General features: G+C 37.6%; 1 protein-coding gene across 2 annotated transcripts in view; it reads right to left on the bottom strand.

Annotated features, from left to right (window-relative positions):
* Positions 1 to 21,389, bottom strand: part of Slc4a4 (solute carrier family 4 member 4) — a 360,460-nt gene that overhangs the window by 55,252 nt on the left and 283,819 nt on the right. For both annotated transcript variants that reach the window (XM_004646547.2, XM_004646546.2), the window contains exon 15: positions 9,492 to 9,683. In XM_004646547.2, the coding sequence (XP_004646604.1) occupies positions 9,492 to 9,683 (192 nt within the window). The remainder of the gene's footprint in view (positions 1 to 9,491; positions 9,684 to 21,389) is intronic.

Below are 21,389 nucleotides of genomic sequence, written 5' to 3'. Positions count from 1 at the left end.
TTGAAACTGTACTACCGATTTGATTTGAAACTGTCTCATTGCTATCTGTTTATCAATAAAATTTTGAAAAATAAATAAATAAATAAAATAAAAGTCCCAATCAAAAAAAAAAAGATTGAATGAGACTTTATGCTGATGTAAGGAGCCAGTTATGATGTGGAATAGTAGACCAATGCACCTCCCTAAAAGAAGAGGGAACTCAAAGAGGACAGTCAGTGGTATTCTACCCATATTCAACTGAGTAACAGAACTCTGTGCAAGAGCCTGGTATACCAACTCTATACCTGATAGGCTAGCAAAGGTGAATAGATTCATCTGAAGTATCCATGCTGAGGGACTGACAGTGTCTCCATGAAGAATGGAGGAAAGCGAATCACTGACCTAGGTCTATGCAAAAGGTGATGAAGGCAAGAATGAGGGAAATAAAAGTGTAAGTATAAAGCAAAGGGCCACAGCAGAATAAACAAGGGGACTGTGATAAATTTAATATGAAAAAGAAAACTTGAAGACATATAGTGAATATGTTCACTTGTAGGGACAGATTATTCCGCTTGTATTGAGCTCTCTTACTTGAAGTGATGTTGTCTACTCTGGCTCCCTTCCTTTCTGGCTTTCCAGTGGGTCTGGCCCATGGCAGTAAGATTATGGAGTCAACTCTGAGTACTGACTGCCCAGCTGGACCAGGTGAGATGGCCTCGTTGACTTAATTCCTTAGCCAAAGGTTCACAGCTTCTCTAGATAGCACTGCCTCTTCCTCTTCTTCTGGGTTCTGGCCACCAATGTCTTTCCACATCCTTGGGACCCTAGATAAACCAGCACCACTCTTACTAGCAGTAGGGCACTATACTTCCTTCTATGGTTTCCCTAATTTCACCTTTGTAAGAAATAACTTCCTTAAATTCCTCAAATTCTCCTAATTTGAGTGCATCATTTGTCTCTTGCTGGGGCCTGCAAAACAAATATCATTTTAAGATTCTGATCTTGGATTGCACTGAGGATAGTGATGTTCTTAGTTAAGACAAGCAATACAAGAACATCAGCAACATCAACTGCAGGAAGAGGGTAAACCAGGCTTAGAATTTTCTGGATGATAATTGTGATTGATTTACCGAGAGAGATAGGCAGCAGCTACAAAAGCAGACCTGGCCTCAAGATGGAGATGACACCCATCAACTGAGGAAGTGATAAAAAAGATGTGGTATTTTTATTTCCTGATTTAGCATTTTTATATAATAAAAATGAGTATCACTCAGCTATAAAAAGGATAAACCTGAGGCTTTTATAGACAAATAGATGCAACTAGAGACCATACTCATAAGTGAAGTAAATCAGATCCACATGTGTAAACATCATATTGTCTCCCTAGTGTAAGTAAGCAAAAGAGTAAATAAAAATCTATAAACATCATATTGTCTCCCTAGTGTAAGAACCTGAAAGAGTAAATAAAATCTGAAAGGTATAATAGATACTGTGAAAGAGAAAGAAGTTGCTCAAAAGGAAAGAACAACTGGGATGGGAGAAAGGCAAAAAGAAGAAAGAAGGAAAGGAAAGTGATATATAATATATGTATATATATATATGATAACTAAGAGAACTGTATTGTTAATTTCTCTTCATTTGTTGAAAGGATCAATTAATGCTTAATATTTTTGACCAATTTTTCATGCTTATATCTGGTAATCTGAACAACTATTCTACTTTGAAGACAACAATATGCAATATAACAACCATTGTTGAATTTGCATTGTATCTTTTTTTGAAATTATGTATCACTTATAATTTTTTTACTGTCTTTAAAATAAAAATAGAGATGATAATCTCTGGAAAATTTTAAGATATCTTCATTACAATAAACGTTAGTGTAATGTAAGGAATTTATTTCATTTAGAAGGTGGATCAAGAAAACACTAGAGTTTAAAAGGTTGTCAATTATTACACATCTGAGCAGTTTCTTCAGAAGTGAGTTAACTAAAGTCTGCAATGAGTTGTCAATAGTTAATAGTGGTGCTGGCACCAGATTCCACCATGTCTAGGTTCCCACAGAGAGTTTCTTGCCACAAAATGCAGCCAGTATTCTTCCTTGACTGGTTTCCACTGGTGAACATGTCTTGAGTGCCTAGTCTACATACAAATTATGTAGGCTCACATGAGGAACAAAACAGAAATATAATAGTTTTCAGGCACTTTACCATCTTAACTGCCAACTCGCACAAACATACAGACTTGAGAATGCAAAAGAAAAATGATTGTTTAAGCTACAAGAGAAAATGACAATTTGCATAATTAAGTGCTGGCCTTAATATTAGTGTTCTGGGCTTTTAGAGGTCATATGAATTGTGGCTATAAGTGAGGGGCTGAAAATAGTTAGCTTTACTATTTCACAGCAAATAATTATAGTATTTAAACATATGCCTTAATTATAAACTATCTTAAGAATATATACACTGACCTGAACCTGCCAGCTGAAAATATCCTTATAAATGCAGCTTAAATGAAAACTTTTCTCACATAAGAGAAAAAATGATTTCTTTTATTCCTTTATATATATGTATATAATGTATATAATGTATATGCATTTAAATGTCTATCACATGCTTAGCCACTGTGAGTGTGAAGTGAGGATAAACTAGGAGACAGAAGAATTAGAGACTACACATTCATACTCATCCTCAGAAATCACACATGTTTTTCCTCTATACAGTTCTCAGCAAGAACCTCAGTAGGAATTATAACTAGAATAAGTTCATTTTTCTATTTATACATTCTTGTGACTTCCTCAGAACTATTTCTCAATGGCTGAACATGTATTTGTTTCATCTTTTACAAGACAGAATTTTTTCTAAGTCTGAAGAGCTATTTTCAATTTGAGAGTTATTGCTGGAATAAAAAGGGTGATGTCTACATAAACAGTTGAAATATCTCTAATTTCCTGGGAGTTAATGTCAGCAAGACAGTGAAATCCCAATGTGTATGCACCCACAGAAACATTTAATTGAACACCTATTCATGCTGATACCTTCACAAGAGCTCAATAAGAGGAGGATATAGCCCCCAAATAAGAAAAGACACAAAGAAGAGTATAGAAAGTTGTCATATGACTTTCTGACTCCAGGAAGAAAACCTAGATGCATAGAGCCTCTTCTAGGAGAAAGGACAGGGAACTCAGTCCTGTACTGTGCCTCAGACAAGAACACTACATCTGCACAGGAAAATGCTCTGGGTCTCAGATGGCAGGTTGGGATCCATGGCTTCCTCAGTGCCACCAGGGCCCCTGGCTTGAAAATATCTTCAGTGTCTACAGTAAACACAATTTCAGACCAATGCTATAAAATGACACACCAGTAAAACAGAACAGAGAGCACAAAAATGACCTCTGCATCAAAAGTTAATTGATTTTTCTATTAAGGTGCAAAAGGAAAGAAAATCCTCACAATAGCAAAATAAAACTCCCCTCAATAAGTAGTGTTAAACTCAAAGTTCAATAGCATTCCTGTACACAAGCAACAAATCCACAGAGAGAGAAATTAAGGAAAGCACGCCCTTTATAATAGCACTTAAAATAATAAAATACTTAATAATCAATCTAACAAAAGATGTAAAAGACCTGTACAGTGAAAATTACAGCACCCTTTAAAAAAGGTGATTAAAAAGGATATCAGAAAATGAAAGCTTCTCTTCTGGAGGATTAACAACCTAGGTTTGCAGACTAAAAATTAGAGAAAAAGAAGGGCTGCAAGGACAGCCAAACTTTTGGTCCTAGCCTTTCAAGGTCAGTGAAGACTCAGGACATAGAAGAACCTATACTGTAACATCCTGTAACTCAGTTGTGACCCAAATTTTCTGATAAAGGAAATTATGGAGCCACAGAGGAAAGTGATCAATGATGTAAAGTGTGCCTAAGGAAAGCCACATGGAGAGAAAACATTCTCTCAGGCTTTCACAGAGAGCAAATTGGTCAAGCACTGGCCATGACTCATCCTGAGTCATGGCTGTCACATGGCTGACACTGACAAAGGACCTACAAACTAAGGTACAGGGATTCAGGTTAAATCCTGAGGGGACTTGACTGAATTTATCAGATACAAAAGTTGCATTTCTTGCTATATAGGTCTTGCTTTATCTTGGTCTTAACCATCTAGCAGAAAAGTATAAAAATGAGATATAAAAAATAAAGCCATATTGATATGCTGAGCTGTAAAAGGCTCAAGTCAACAACTTCTGACATTGCCAGTCCTACAGAAAACCCACTATTATTATGGACTACTGGACTATATTGAATTATTTTTCTGAATTCATGCACCTACAATATTTAAATGATAATGGAAAACCCTTCTCTGACAAAACTGAAAAAAAAGGGATACAAATGCAGGACCATTTTGTATCTGTATATTCAAAATAGTCAGGATAAATATACAGCTGCATTCTCAATGCAACGAGAAGAGAGATTTGTTCGAATAGTGTTTGTGGACAGGATATCATGTCTGCATCTTGTACAATGAATAACTATTAAGAAAACAGCATGAAACATATTAATTATTGAAACTGTCCTACTAATCAGTTTTGAAACTGTCTCATTGCTATTTATTTCTCAAAATTATTTTTTAAAAAGGAAAATAGAAAAAATTCTCTTGTTCTTGGATGGGAAGAATAAAATAGTGAAAATGATCATACTCCCAAAACTGCTATACAGATTTAATGCCAATCCAATCAAAATACCATTAGTATACCTCACAAGTATAGAGAAAAAATTACTAAGATTTATTTGAAATAAGAAGAGACCTAGAATAGAAAAAGCAATTCTAGCAAACGAAGGTAAAACAGGGGTATCACAATCACAGGCCTGAATTATACTACAAACCTGCTGTGATAAAATCAGCATGGTACTAGCAAAATAATAGGTCTCAGGATCAGTGGAACAGAATAAAAATGCAGAAGCAACTACAAACATACCCAGCCACCTTATCTTTAACAAAGAAGCCAAACATGTTCACTGGAAGAAAGATTGTCTCTTTAATAAATAGTGCTGGAGGGCTGGTGAGATGGCTCAGTGGTCTAAAGCACCTACTTAGAACAAACTAAAAGCACAGGGACCGCGGTTCAATCCCCAGCACCACATGCCAGCCAGCCCCGCCCCATGGTGGGCTGAGCTGGCCACACACACACACACACACACACACACACAAATAAATATTAAATAAATAAATAAATAAAAGAGTTTTTAAAAATAAATAAATAAATAAATAGTGCTGGAAAAACTGGCTTTCCACATGCCTAAGACTACAACTACACTCACATCTATCACCATGCCCTAAATTAATGTCAAAATGAATCAAAGATCTAAATAGTACATAGAAACAACAAATTTCCTGGAAAGAAAGTACGTATAAGTCTTGAAGACATAGGTGTAGGAAGAAACCTCATGAACAAAACCCAGACTACATGGGAAATACTACAAAGATTCAACAAATGGGATCTCACCTTATTAAAAAGCTTTTGCACAATGAAAGAAATACCAACAGAGTAAAAAAAAATCACCAAAAGAATGAAAAGACAACCCACAGAGTGGGAAAAAATTTATAGCCAGTTGCCCTTCAAAGGAGCTATATATAGAACATACAAAGAATTTTTTTTAAATCAGAACCACCCATTCAAAGATCCAATTCAAACTGGGCACCTGAGATGAATATGCACTTCTCAAATTAATAAATACAAATGGCAAACAAATACATAAAAAATGTTCAACATCATTGGTCATTGGAGACATACAAATTAAAACAATCCTGAGATTCCATCTCACCCCAGAAAGAATAGTTATCATTAAAAAAAATCACTGATAACAAATGCTAGAGGGATTACAAGGAAAAGGAAAAATTCTCCATTATTGGTGGGAGTGTAGACTGGTACAAACACTGTGGAATTCAGTGTGGCGAGTCCTCCAGAAACTAAGATTAGAAGTCCCTTTTAACCCAGATATTCCTCTTCTGAGTATCTTCCCATAAGAATTTAAAATACCATATCACAGCAACAAGGGTGCACTCATGTTTTCAGCAGCACAATTTGTAATAGCTAAATCTGGGAAACAACCCAAATGCATCTGAACTGAGGAACAGATTAAAAAAAGAGGGGCCAAGGAGATGGCTCAGTGGAATAAGCACTTCCCTGCCACCGCAAGGACCTGAGTTCAATCCCCAGTTCCACCAAAAAAAAAAAAAAAAATTAAAAAAATGTGTTTTTTTAAATATAGTGGAATACTACTTAGTCATAAGAAAGGATGAACTTGAGATTTGTATAGGTAAATGGACACAGCTAGAGACCACACTCATAAGTGAGATAAATCAGACTCACATGTGTAAACATCATATTGTCTTACTAGTGTGAGAAACTGAATGAGTAAATAAGACCCAACATGTACAATAGAGATTTGGGTATAAGGAAGAAAATGTCCAAAAAGAAAAGAAAAACTGTGATGAGACAATGGTGAAAAGAAGGAAGAGGGAAAATATGTGACAGGTAAGATAGTTATACAGCTAGTATCTCTTAGTTCACTATTTGAATAACATTGCAGGCTTATATCTTGTCCTCTCAATAACTACTACAAGAGCAATATGCAATGTATTAATTATTGTAATTCTCCTAATAACCTGTTTTGAAACACTGTTTTATTGTTATTGTTATTGCTTTAGTTTTTTCTCTTTAAAATAAAAAATATAAACACTGTTAAGAAGAATGGATATGCACATGTATAAGAATGAATGCCAATTTCATTTCTTTTTGGTATATACTGTGTAATAGGATTGCTGGTTCATACAAGTATAATAGTTCCACTTTAAATTTTTGGAGGAACCTTCTATAATGGCTATACTAATATTTAAATATTTAAATGTAAAACCTGAAGTTATAAAACTGTTAGATGAAAATGGGAAGGCTGGGCATTGTGGTGCAGGCCTGTAATCCCAGCACATAAGAATTAGAGGAAGGAGAATTACTGTGAGTTCAAGACCAACCTGGGCTACAAAGTGAGCTGAAGGCCAACCTGAACTATATAGTAAGATCCTGTCTCAAAAAGAAAGACAGTGGGGCTGGGGAGATGGCTCAGTGGAATAAGTGCTTCCCAGGCAAGTGCAAGGGCCTGAGTTCAATCCCTGATTCCAGAACAAAAAGAAAAAAGAAAGAGAGAGGGATGGAGGGAGAGAGTGGGGAGGGAGGGAGGGAGAGAGAGAGAGAGAGAGAGAGAGAGAGAGAGAGAGAGGCTTCATTAATAAGTCTATGTGCACATTACTGTGATTTTATAAACAACCTAAAATCATACCATAACACTAGGTTTCATTGTTTGTTTTTTAGACATGACTCTAAAAATACTGGAAACATAAGCAAAATTAGAAAAAATTATATTGCATTAAAGTGCTTCAAAGTTATACAGCAAAACAATTAACCAACAAAGTAATGAGATATCGAGTTAGATAAATATATTTATAAGCCATTCACTTAGTAAGAGGATATTTGGGATTGTACAGAATTTGGCTCTAATAATAATATAAAAAATACCCATTTGAAAAATTGGCCAAGGGGCTGGGGACAGAGCTCCTTGTTCTAAGCGTCTTCCTGCCAAGTGCAGGGACCTGGGTTTGATTACTGGCACTGCATATTGCACCAGCCCCACCCCAGGCACGCCAAGCAGGTCACCCAAACTGGGTATGGTGGCACACACCTGTAATCCCAGTGCTGGGGAGGCTGAAACAGAAGGATCACTACGTGTCTGACCTGCATAGTGAAACCTTGTAATGAACACTAAAATAAAATAGTAGGCCAACTATCTCATAGACAGCTCCCCCTAAAGACACCAATGACCAAAAAAGATGTTAAACATCTCTAACCACCAGAGTGTCAACCCAGACCTGAGAGAGACCTTTATGCTGCCTCCATACAGAATCCAAGGGCCTCCAGCAAATAGGAATTGATGGCCATAAAGAAAGTTAGGAATGGACCTGCATTCTGCCTGATGCCAGAAGACCCAGCTTTATATGCACAACTGTGCTAACCACCCTCACAGATTTGACCTCAAACATTCCCTCCAGATTCCTTAGGACTATGGCCTCCAGCCTAAAACCCTAAATATATATAGCTTCCCTTCCAGGTATTCACTGGTACCATTCCCATTTCACGCACCTGTGGTTAGACAGAATGAAGTCTAGTCTTTCCCACAGTCTCAGTCTCCAGGTGTTTCCTAGCACACCATTAATTAACACAGGAAAATGCAAACTAAATTCACCACAAGTTATCTAATGCATATCAAATTTAACACATGTTAAAATCAGTATTGTCAAAAAGACAAAAGTAATAAATATTGACAAAGGTGTGCAGAAAAGCAAACCTTTGTATTCTACTGGGAATATAAATTAGCCATTACAGAAGGTTCCTCCAAAAATTTAAAGTGGAACTATTATACTTGTATAAACTAGCAATCCTATTACTCAGTATACACCAAAAAGAAATGAAATTGGCATACTGACGACTATCTACTATACTACTAGTTCACTGCAGCATTATGCAAAATAGTCAAGATAAAGAATTAATCAGTAGTCATCAATGGACGAATGGCTATTGAAACTGCGGTACACATACATAGTGAAACAGTATTCCAACCTTAAAAAGAAACCTGTGGGGCCAGCAAGATAGCTCAGCAGACTAAAGTGCTTGCTTAGGCAGAGCGTAGTGGCTGGGGTTCAATCCCCATGCTCTGTGCCGGCCCTGCCCCAAGGATGTGCTGAGACCTAGACTGAGGTTGAGACTGCATGCACCTGTAATCCCAGCACTTGGGAGGCTGAAAACAGGAGAATCACCACTAACAACTGAACTGTACAGCACAGGATTGTTCTCCGAGTACATAAATAAGATGTTAACTAAATCCTGTTCTTACCTTGTAGTCTCTCAAAGAAACAGTTTTGTCATTGAGCTAACTCAAACATATTAACAAAGGGCAGATGGTCTGCACAACAGAACTATATCATTCATCACTGTAGATGACAAGTGTGGCTTGGGTGACAGCAATAATAGTGTAACAAGAGTGTAAGTGTACTATCCTCCAATTCAAGTATTGAAGCCCATGGACAACTATGAAACATGAAATTCCAACCTTCCTGATTAATATGAAAAGTGTTTTTGCAGATGTACTTAAGCTCTATGGATTTAAAAGGTCCTTTTCTTCACTCATGTGTTTTTAGATAAAATACATCCCACTTTTTCTTTTTAGTATTTAAGAATTATGACAGTCAAAACTTGTGCTAGAATTATGTAAGCAAATCTTTGGAAGTTTCCAAAGTTGGACTACAATTATACTAAATACATATCTACATGAAAAGATGACTGGAATATCAATTTTAAAATGTACAGATTTATACTGGGCAGATTAATTATTTTTCCATTTTGTAACATTGTTTTACCCTTGGTAGCATGTAAATCCAAGGAAAAGCATGTCAAGGTCAGGTACTTACTGTGGTTGGAAAATAACGGCTGGTTTTGAATTTTTTCAGAGCCATGGAGGAGGCATAGGTGCCCAAGAACAGGATGCAAGACATGAGAGTGACATCAGGAACAAAATTACAGTTGTTCCCCACGAGCTTCCCTCCATATTTCAAGCACTCCTTCTTTGATAAATATGCCCAGTCAAAGGTTGCATTATGGTACTGAAGAAGAAAAAGAATTAGATTTTTTTAGAGAACACTGATATATCAAAAGCAGCTTTTTATACCTGATGAGTTCTGTAGGGATTATAAGAACATTTCTGTGAAATTGTCTGAGGGTAACCACTGGAGGATGAAACTTGAGGAGCCAGTACTCTAATAGCAGTATTGGTGGGCTAGCAATTATAGAAATCACAATGAGAATGATGCAATCTGTTACTGCCAGGGCTGCCACCTTACAATCACCCATCTGTTTCACAGAAACAAAGCACTAAGTCTTTCCTTGACAGCTATCCTGAAAGTAAAGTGAGACACTATCTCAAAATGTGAAACTCTGAAATGCCTTTAATGTTCAAAAAGTAATCACTTGTAGAGCACAGATTTTTATGCTTCTACCCAATGGCCCTACCCAGAACTTTCACAAATATGCTATTTGTTTTCTAAGTAAAAAAAGGTTAGTGAGTGAAGGAATTAAATTATAACAATAAGAATGGCCTCATCGTGCTGGGGAAATAGCCTGCCTGGCAAGCACAAGGACCTGAGTTTGATCCCTGGTACTGCATGTCATGCCAGCACCAGAACCTTAGTTGCACTTTTCCAACCCCAAAACTGGGCATGGTGGTGCATGCCTGTAATCTCAGCACTGGGAAGGATGAGACAGGAGGATCGCTATGAGTCCAAGCTTCATGGTGAGACCTTGTATCAAATTAATTAATTATTTATTTTTAAAAAAGGAATGGCCTCATCAACACATTGTCTCACTAACTGCCTATTCAAAAATAGTTTTTGCCCCTTTTCACTCCAGATGAGCATTGTGCTGTCCATTACTGGAATGGCTGTGATGCCCCTAAGGTTGTGGGGCTGTGTAAAGAACATGCATCCTTATGCCACATTGGTCTCAAGAATCTAGGTCAGGCGAACATGATAACCACTACACTAGATCTTGCTTTATCTTCGTCTTAACCATCTAGCAGAAAAGTATAAAAATGAAGTACAAGAAGTAAAGCCATGCTGTTATGTTGAGCTATAGGGGATTCAGGTCAACAATTTCTGACACTGCCAGTCAAGCGGAAGACCCAATACTATTATGGACCTCTGAACTCTTTTAGAATATTTTGCTGAGTTAACACACCTATAATGACGGAACTAAACAAAAAAGGGAATATATAAATGAATGTCCATTTTGTATCTGTGTATTCAAAATGGTTAGGATAGATATATAGTTACATTCTCTTAATGAATAGAGGGATTTGTTCTAATAGTGTTTGTAAATAGGATATCATGTCTGCATCTTGTACAGCAATTAACCACTAGGAAGACAGTATGCAACTGAAACCATCCTACCAATTTGGTTTGAAACTGTCTCATTGGTATTTGTCTGTCAATAAAATTATGGGAAAAAAAAGAATCTAGGTCAGCTTCATGGGGTGCTACTATGCCAGTGCTATGCTTTTCTCTATCAGCTTATTCTTCCTATTTTCTGTTTCTAACAAACCAAGAATCTTTCTTTGTTGGCCTGCTGTCTGTGGTCGGTGCACCTCCCCAGGGGCTCTGAATACCAGCTGCTCTCAGTACACTGCTGGCCCCTTCTCTAGAGAACTGCCATATGCTCCATACAATCTGCCTTACAAAGCATGTTACACCTGTAACAGCCAGTTACCAAACAATGCTAATGGCAATATAAACTACCCTGCTCCATCTCGAAGTAGGAGCACCTGGGAGGCACAATTTAACCTCCAGCGCTCCACAGAGAATTAGTCCCACACTAACACAGCTAGACCACATTCTTATTTAATTCTTTCCCAGTCCTAAACTGCTTCTGTTTTTAGTGAGACCACACTCAACTAATTATATGCACATGAAATTCCTGTATCAGACTCTGCTTCTAAATCAGCCAATTTACTTGAATTACAGGTAACCTAAAGTTAATGGTCTCTAACCCTATGGTACTTTTGTAGAATAGCAGAATTTGGAGGAGCCCCAGATACAACATCATCAGATTTCTCAGCTTTGATATTGCAGAGGCCTGAAAGATGGATATATCCCCTGCATGAATCTTCTGTGAAGAGCAGTTTCTTGGTAGCTCATTATCTTTCTTAACAAAAATTCCCCAGGGGTATTGCTTATTTTGAGCCTTCTTAAATAATTACAGCTTAAATTTCTTTTGCTATACAGAGAATTTTGTGTACTATAACCATTATGGCTATTCATGGGGAGAGATTTTCAAAATTGTACTTGTCTAAATGAATGTCAATGTGACAGGGTAGAAGGGGTTGTCTCCATTTAGAAAATATCCTAACTACCTGTAACTTCTATCCTTGAGAATAGGGTGGAGTATATCAGGTACTAACAGAAGATATATTTGAAAACACCATGCAAATAAATGTAGGAAGATAAATTTCTCCTGTCCTTCCTTTGCAGGTAATAATTCTCCCTCATACCAACACTGTACCATCATTTACCATGCTATGAGTGTCTTAATCTCAGTGACCTAGCCATAAAAGAAAAATCTCTGGCCAGAAAGAGTTCATATTTTTATAGAGCTCAAAAGGTAAAGTGCTTATATAAGTCAATAAAAACCTTGTGATGTTTTCTTATATTAACTTAAATGTAGAAGCACCTGAATTGCATAACTGTTCCTTTATCAAAGGGTGCTTCTCAAAGGTAATTAACCATGTCTCACTTTATTTTTTATTTTTTCAGCTCACAGAATAGGCATTTATTGCTTTTTGCAGGTACATCAGTAAATGTGCTTCAATTGTTACCAATTTTTGCAATAGAATAACCTTACATCTTAGGGAGTGGTAGAAAAAATGGGATGAAAGCTGAGTTTATGAAGTATACTTCTGCAGTTGAGCAATACCAAATCCAGTATTGTTTTGTTGTTCATATATTATTATGGTTGATACATTGTGTCAACTTAAGAGGTCTAGAAGCTTAACTAAGTAAATTCAGTCGTCCTGTATCCTGGGATCTGCCCTTACTGCTGTAAGGTATAGTAATTCAGCACAGGGCGGGTCTCCCCACTTTATGAACATCCTCAGCCACTGCAAGAGGAGGACACGGGGAGATGGTATGGGCATGGGCAGGCAGCCATATACAATATAAGAGAGGAAAAGAGGCGTGTTCTCTCCCTGGTGCTCTTACTGCTTTTGCTGTCTTCTTCCACCTTGGACTGTTGGCCCTGTGCCATGCCACCCTGTGTTGGAGTCAGCTAATTATGGAATGAAATCTTCACAAAATGAGCTAAATAAACCTTTCCTTCATTAATTTTGGGTGTCAGGCATTTTGTCTCAATAAGGAGAGAAAATAACGAAGACAGGAGGATTTTGAAACAATCTTGCTAGGTAATCTAGGTTGAACTTGAACTCACTAAATAGCCCAGGCTGACCTGGACGTCATAGTGATCCTCTTGCCTCAGTTTATCAAGTGTTCAGATTATACGCAAGTGTCACCACATCTGGTTGGGTTTTTTTTGTTTTGTTTTGGTTTTGGTTTTTTGGGTTTTTTTGCTGTTATTTTCTTTTTTTCCATAATTTTATTGAGAAACAAATAGCAATGAGACAGTTTCAAACCAAATTGGTAGGACAGTTTCAATAATTAACACATTGCATACATTCTTCCTAGTTGTTAATTGCTGTACAAGATGCAGACATGATATCCTATTTACAAACACTATTAGAACAAATCCCTCTATTCATTAAGAGAATGTAACTATATATCTATCCTAATCATTTTGAATATACAGATACAAAATGGACATTCATTTTCATCCCCCTTTTTGTTAAATTCTGTTATTTGAATATTATAGGTGTGTAAACTCAGCAAAATATTCTAAAGGAGTCCAGTACCCCAAAATAGTACTGGGTCTTCTGCTTGACTAGCAATGTCAGAAATTGTTGACCTGAGTCCCCTACAGTTCAACATAATAGCATGGCTTTACTTCTTATATTTTGTTTTTATACCTTTCTGCTGGATGGTTATGACCAAGGTAAAGCGGACCTATGCAACAAGAGTTGTAGCTTTTGGGTCTGATAAGGTCAGCTCACTTTATTTTTTAGATGTATGCCTATGGGTGCATTTAGAAGAATACACCTGTAAAGTTTAGAAGTCAGAGAAACAGATTTTTTTTGTTTTAAAATCAATAAAAATGCAATCTAATTTCATTTTAGCACATTAACATTAGCAAGTCTTTTGCAGTTAGAATTCAGCAAAGAGGTAAGATTCATGAAAAACAATCCCAATAGATAACTTCATTAATTTTCTTACTAGAATTGAGGTGAAAAATATGCCATGTATATGTAATAAATGATAAACTTGTTTCCTTGCTCTTATCAATTTTAAATGCCAGTATCAGTATAAGTAGTTATATAATATAACCTCCAAACACAATATGTCTGGTATGTAAAACTTTGAAAACATGTATATATTTCAGTCTCCATACCATTTACACTCCCATAAAATTTAAACTATATCTAATGGACAGTTCTGCTTAAATACCTTTGAACATCTGTATTATCAGTGTTACTTCAGAATTATTTCAGATAAGCTGGTGTCAGTAAAACTTAACACCTTAAAACTCTAGGCAGGATCTCGTCCAAAAAGGAAGTAACCTAGAACACTTCTACTGAGACAGAGCAGTGCTTGACTGTCTGTGCTGACTGGAGGAGGGTGTGTCTGGAAGGTATATCCCTTGTCTCTGCACACCAATGGGCTGGGACAGCTTGCTTCAGTGTCCCCCAGCTACGTAGTGATGTCTCCTTTGGCTAGCAGTTTCCTTCCTAGCTACCTACCACTGTCCTCCCTGGCTATCAAACAAACACCATCCTGCATTCCATGAGTTCAGCCAGGCAGCATGGTGTCCTCCTCTAGTCAACCACTTTAGAGGATACTGTTGCATTTTGGAGGGGGCACTTTGAACCTGTTACTTACATACCTAGTATTTATAGCAAACTTTCAGTCCTCACCCTCATTGAAATAGGCCTACAGCATCTATATAAGCAGCATTATAAGCCACTTCTCTGAGGATCCCTCCTGTGTTGCAGCAGGGGCCCTATAAACATCAAGACTTGCTTTGGAGTCTTGTGAATCTGTGTGAGTCGGATGCACTCCAAAAGTCCTGTAAATTCATTTGTGATCTATAAAAATCCTGACGTGCAGATAGAGCAGGCATGGATAAACACTCCAAGCAGTTAACACTACAAGCTCCAGAGACCAGTCCAGTTGGTAATGGCTGGCAGGGCAGGGACCGGACATTGAGCTATACCTTGCTGATGTCACAGTTTCCATCTGAACTGAGAAAAGAACCTTAGGCAAATCAGCAACACTGCCACTTTCTTTCAAGCACTACTGTCTCCTCCAGGATCGATACAGAAGTGTCATGACCCATCTTACTGTTACTGTCCTTTCCCTTTTAAAGAGGATTCTCACTTTTCTAAAGTTTCAATCTTTGCTTCCTATGCAAATTCTGCACATAGTTCTTTAATGTCTAAATCAGAACATCAAGAACAAGAAAATTGGGAGCATAATATCACCACCCTCTCTGCCTACTAGAACACACACAGCACATTATTACTTTTGCTGAAGATGCTTACAACCTACTATGGCAACCATATTATAGTTCTTCTCCATGTTCAGCAGTATGAGTATTGCCCTGAGATATAGTGTGTAAGGAGATCTAGACTCAAACAAACTTCTATTTAAGAGTCATCTGCAAAAGCTGGTCCCAGAAGTAGTAAGACTTAATACAGCCACAAAGGCAAAACATACTGTGAGAAAGTGGCTCTACCTCGACAGCACCAACAATGGAAGGGAAGACACTGGAGAAGGCCACCAGAGTCCTCAGAGTGATAGTTAAAAGAAAATGGACAGTAGACTGAGAAATGAGTGGGTGTAAAAAAAAATCCAACATCAACTAAAGGCTATTCTTTTCAAGAAATACAGGGTAGCAAAGAAGAGGGTAGAACATTGCAAAGTTAAGGCAAATTGCTCAAGGTTAATTAAGACTTTTATGGTGTTTGTCATGTATAAGAAAAAATGGAATGAAAAGGAAAAGAAACTGTCAGGGGTGGTGGTGCACACTCAGGAGGCAGAGGCAAGAAGCTCGCTGGAAGCTCACAGCCAGCCTGGACAACATAGTGAATTCAAGGCCAGCCTGGATTACATAGGGAGACCCTGTCTCCAAAAAGCAAAACAAAATAGCAAACAACTGAAAGAGATAGTGAGTTGATAAGAAAAATAAGGATGGACAAAAAGATCAGAGAGAAGGAGAGATACAGGACTTACCAACTATTTCAACTGAGGGATATTAAAAGCTACTATAGTTTAAAATTATACTCAAAGTACAGACCATATCAGAGTATAGCCTAAAAGTATAGATTGTACTATAAAACTACAGAGCCTGGGGGCCCATGGCACTAAAATATCACTAAAAAGTAACAGAGAAGGAGAGGAGCAGACCAAGATATAGCAGAGCACAAAGCAGGGTGCAGCAGGCACCAAAGAAATCTTAGCTATTCACTGAATGAAATCTTTCATCATGTCTAGGATATTTGACATACTGAAGAAAGAAAGAAATCAAATCATCTATTTGTACAACAAAATTAAAGCAAATAAATGTTTAATTTAGATTCATCAGATAAACTACAAGATGCTCAGTTATATTTAAATAGTAAGCAAGAATAGTATTTTTGGTATATGTTCTATGCAATATTTGAGACATATGTACTCTAAAAGAATGTTTCAATATTTGTCTGAAATTCAATGTACTTTGACACCCTATATTTTTATTTGTTAAATGTGGTATTTATATGTCAATTAGATATAAGATATTTTGAGTAACAACAGCAACTGAAAAATAGAAAATAGACACGACATTGGGACCTGATTACACAGGTGAGTTATTTTAACATAGTGTGATAAAGATGAATAAAATAACAATGTTTACAAGTTTCCTTACAGAAATAAAATATGCTCACATAAATATTAACTAGTAATATAAAAAATAATAAAAGAAGAAAAGAACTAGAAGAAAAACTAGTAATAAAAGAAGGTATTGAAAACAGTGGTACAGATTAGATCAGAAGTAGTAGTTTCTTCTGATCAGTTTCACCTAGTAGGAAACAAAGTTTCTACTGGTCCTTGTACAACTCTTGCACTCAAAAGGGAATGAGCAGTAGAGTAGCAGAACAGCAAAAGAAAGGCAAAACAGGAAAAACAAGAAAGCCAAAAAAGCCAAAGGAGAGAAGACTAGAAGTGGCAAACTATGGATGCATACATTTTTCTTTATTCACAGAAAAGTAGGAAATACCATGAGCACATTGTACCATTCCCTCACTCAAGAAGTCCTTTACTAATATTTGAATGCTCCACCCACCATGGGGAGGAGATACCTTTTCCTTTAGCTCAGTGATGGGGAACCTTGTGGAGATCCAGCACCTTGCAAAGCTCCAAGGAGTCTCAGCTAATAAGGCATGGCCTGTGATGTCATTGCCTGGCACTGCCACTGCTTTCTGGGCATGCACATGGCCCTATGTGCATTGTTATCTGATGTTCATGTGCAGAAGAGAGTGCTCTGATTGCCATAGGTTTTCTACCACTGCTCTATCACATTTTCATGAGAATTGCCTTGCAATGTATGTATCCATTGGGGAGCCATTATATTAGTGTATTTTAGTGCTTATTTGAAATTCTTTGTGTTTTTAAAAGTAGGAGCACATGTATCCTCAAGCAGATTTAAGAACAAAATGATTTTTACACTTGACTTTCTCAAATGGAGAAAATTGCAAAGGTGTTATGCACAAGGAGATTAATACAACATTCCACTTCCTATGAAAATGAAGACTAAGTCCTACTATCACCCTGAAGGGACATCAAATCAAACCACTTTTGCTTCCATGTTTGTCAAGCAGAATTTATAGGACTCTACTAGTTCTTAGTCCTATGATTAACAGCATGTCCATGTAGACATGATACACTTCATTAGTATAACACGCAAAAAATAAGTAGATAAAATGTCTACATTTCTATCCTGGAGTACCTACTAGTAAAATATATATACAGCCCTTGTGTATGGCCTCAGAACTGAGGGTGAAACTATAAACAAAAGCTTAAAGGTTAAATACCTGATATATTCATTTAGAAGTTTCCCTTACAGTGGGTAAGCTAGATTTGTACTAATCTTCAGTCTTAGCTCATCAATTATAGCATGCATTTAAGCTGCAGTTATCTTCAGTGTTGTGAAATACCAAATCTAATTGTTCTGCTTGTAATTAACATTAAAAAAAAGCTGTTGTCAGGCATGATAATGCAAGCCTGAAATACCAGGTAGCAAGAAAATTGAGGAAAAAAGATCACACATTCAAACCCAGCCTGGGCATCTTATTACGATCTCACCCCCAAAATAAAATTTAAAAAGAACTGGGGATATAGCTCAGTGATAGAGCACTTGCCTAGCATGAAGACTGAGTCCAATCTCTAGGACTGAAAAAAAACAAAAAGCTGTATGACATCATCAACCCTGTCCTTATGACTCAAATAAGGCAAGTAAATTATAAAGTCATAGTTTTTAAAAATTCAGTGAAAATGAGAATTAAAAGAACCTAAACAAACTAAACTCCAAAGTGCCATCCCCTTCACAAGAGAAGTATCCCATGGCCACTTGTTCCCATGCACTGCCACCAGAGACAAGGAGAAATGAGTCAAGTCACTAAAGAACTCCCAAGCCACAGGTAGTTGGAGTGACAGATGAGAATTCAAAGGAGCTTGAGAGTCCTTTCTCCTGGTCCCTGCCAAGTGCATGCATGATATTTGGACAGGATCACTGAGAAGCCCCTCAAATCCATGCCCCACTCCATGCAGAGAGCTGCTTTAAAAATGGGAGACAGTGCATATGGTGACTGTCTCCAGTCTTTCTCCCATCAGAAACTGACTCCTGAGGGGACTCAGGTGTCTGTGTGCTTTGAAGGCTGGGGATAGGGAAGCTAAGCAAATAATGGCTTCTCACAGTGCAGCTGAGGTGTAGAATAGGACCAAGAGCAAGTTACATGGCTGCCTGAGATGTCTGAAATGTGCTATGCCTTGTTTAATGACAACTGTACGCCAAAATCTTTTCAATGGCTACCTCAGAACTATATATTTAAACAAATGCCACAATTTAATAAAACAAAACAAAAGTATCTGGCATAGGTAACTGATCTTCATAGTCACCTCTCAGAGCAGGCTCACAGCAAATCTGGAAGTTTGAGCTCTCTGGGAGCTGGGTTCTGGAAACCAGCAAATCTTCCACAGTCCTTGTTTACAATGCTGAAAATTCTCCCTTAAATTGACTTTTACTACTCTTTCCCCCTGAAACACACCCTTACCACTTGGAAGAAGCAACTTGTCCTCACGCTAATGAAACTGAAGGACAAAACCCTTCCTTCTGACAGGGTACTCTCAGGGCTTGAAAGAGGGAGGCCAGCTGGCCTGGGGGCTGAATGTTGCTGTGACTGTGCTTTCTCTTATCTAATTATGGTTGAAACATAAAGAGGGTATTATGTTATAATGGATGTATGCCCTTGGTAAGGTTCAGGGTAGCAGAGTTGGCTGGCCAAGAAAATGGAAGCTTCAGCAGCCCAAGCAATGGTATTATTACAGATAGCTAAAATAGGTAGAAATATTCTAAGCAGTCAGACAGGGCTGAGCCCTCAGGAGGTCAATGCAGAAAACAACTGTGGCCAGAGGTGTATCACTGAAGGCCAGGCTTCAAGAAAAAGAACTACTCACCCATATACTTCCCCTGGGGATGAACAACAGTTATTGATATTCTTTTTTTTTTTTTTTTTTTTTTTTGCGGAACCAGGGATTGAACTCAGGCCCTTGCGCTTGCCAGGCAAGTGCTTATTCCACTGAGCTATCTCCCTGGCCCAGTTATTGATATTCTAAATAGGCATCAATCATCTCGGAGTAGAGGACCAAACCTCCTTAACTCACCCCTTCCAGGAAAGGCCTTGTCTGCCCAGGTGCTCTTGCTACACAACTTGTTTCCCCATTTGATCTCCATTTAATCAATATACACAAAGCAACTATACTTGTTGTATACATACATACTGGCTGACCATAGTTTTGTTCTACCTCACACACATCCTATGATTTGCCATTAGATGAATATTACCTAGGTGACTATACTTGATTAATTATAGGGAGTTTCATTCCCCTATATCACTAGTCTCTTCTCTCCACTAAACTTCTGGGTTATAAAGGTAGAAGTCCTTGTGGAGAGAAAATAATACCAGAGAAGAACATAATGGCAATAACTGACATTGACTGAGAGCTGAGTACACACCAGCCAAGCACAAGTGCTATTAAGTAGACCCTTTATTACCTCCATGTTGGACAGGTCACTAAGAAGCAGCCACAGCCTGTGAGGGCAGAGCCCTGCAGCAGAAGCCAAAAGGTCTGACTCAAGTATTCACTGAACTATAAGTCCTTCTGTAGGAAGAACTCTGCACTTCCACAAAATAAGGAATTAAGGCTAATTCTAGAGTTATAAAGCCAAAGATCAAACTGCAGTTTTATCATAATGATGATACAGCCTTTAGAAGTCAGCTACCACGACTTGGCATAGTGCCACACACCTATAATCCAGAGTTGAGGAGGCTGAAACAGAAGGCTCACTATGAGTCTGAACTGCATAGTGAGACCCTGTTCCAAGTACATAAAATTAAAAATAAATAAAAATAAAATAGAAGCCAGCTACCTTTCCAAGGAGCCTTTTATTCACACATAAATTAGAAGTAACATCTACTAATCTATCAAATTACTGTGATAATTATAGAAATTAATGAAAAATCTTGTCATCTAATAGTTATTCAATGATAGTTATTATTATTGCTGATGATAAATTATATTTGATATGTTCTGGCTACAGTATAAACTGCTGAATTATTATGGTGGTCCTCTGATATGGCTGAAGCCCTTAAATCAACAGCTTGTCTTCCAGTGTCCACTCCCTCCTCCTTCCCTGCTCCGGCCCTGGATACAACTGCCTCTCGCCTTTCCTACACATAGCGAGGAGAGACCAGAATCAGCTCCTTCATGTCACTGAAGCTGCCCCTTTAACTCCATGCCTAGCAGAGATCCACAAAAGCCTCAGCTTTCTTTGTCTCAGGTCAGAGGACTTTCCCATCTGCCCTCAATCCTCTCCATGTCTTTGGAGTTAATAAAGGCTTCTTTTATCTTTCCCATCTCTTCCTTGCACTGCTGAAAATCTCTCACTATTGCCTACAATTGGTTTCTAAATTATTCACCTGTATCACTTGTGGGTACAATGTGTGTGCATGTGTGCCCCCATGTGCAAAGTACAAGTGAAGGTACTGCTGTGGGTGCAAGAAAAAAAACTGAAATGAAGAAATAATAAAAGATGGCCTTCAGGAGGATACTTGCAAGTATGTGCACACAAAAAACATTTTTTTCTAATATCTTTCTCTAAAAGATATAGCACCTTAACGTTTTAATGAAGGTGTGTAGCACATACACACAGGGACCTCTTACACTGGAATATTCAGTGGCCACAAGACTGAAAAGGCAAACACTGCAAATACACAAACACAGAAACCAGTGGTGGACCAACAATAGTGCAAGTCTTGGGAGCACTCAGACTTCTATTCAAATCTTTATTCTTTTTTTTTTTATTTTTATTTTTATTTTTTTATTTTTCAACAAATAATA

This window comes from Octodon degus, unplaced genomic scaffold, assembly GCF_000260255.1.
Source record: "Octodon degus isolate 3935 unplaced genomic scaffold, OctDeg1.0 scaffold00269, whole genome shotgun sequence".
Classification (NCBI taxonomy): Eukaryota; Metazoa; Chordata; class Mammalia; order Rodentia; family Octodontidae; genus Octodon; species Octodon degus.
This window is presented reverse-complemented; position numbering and strand designations above follow the sequence as displayed.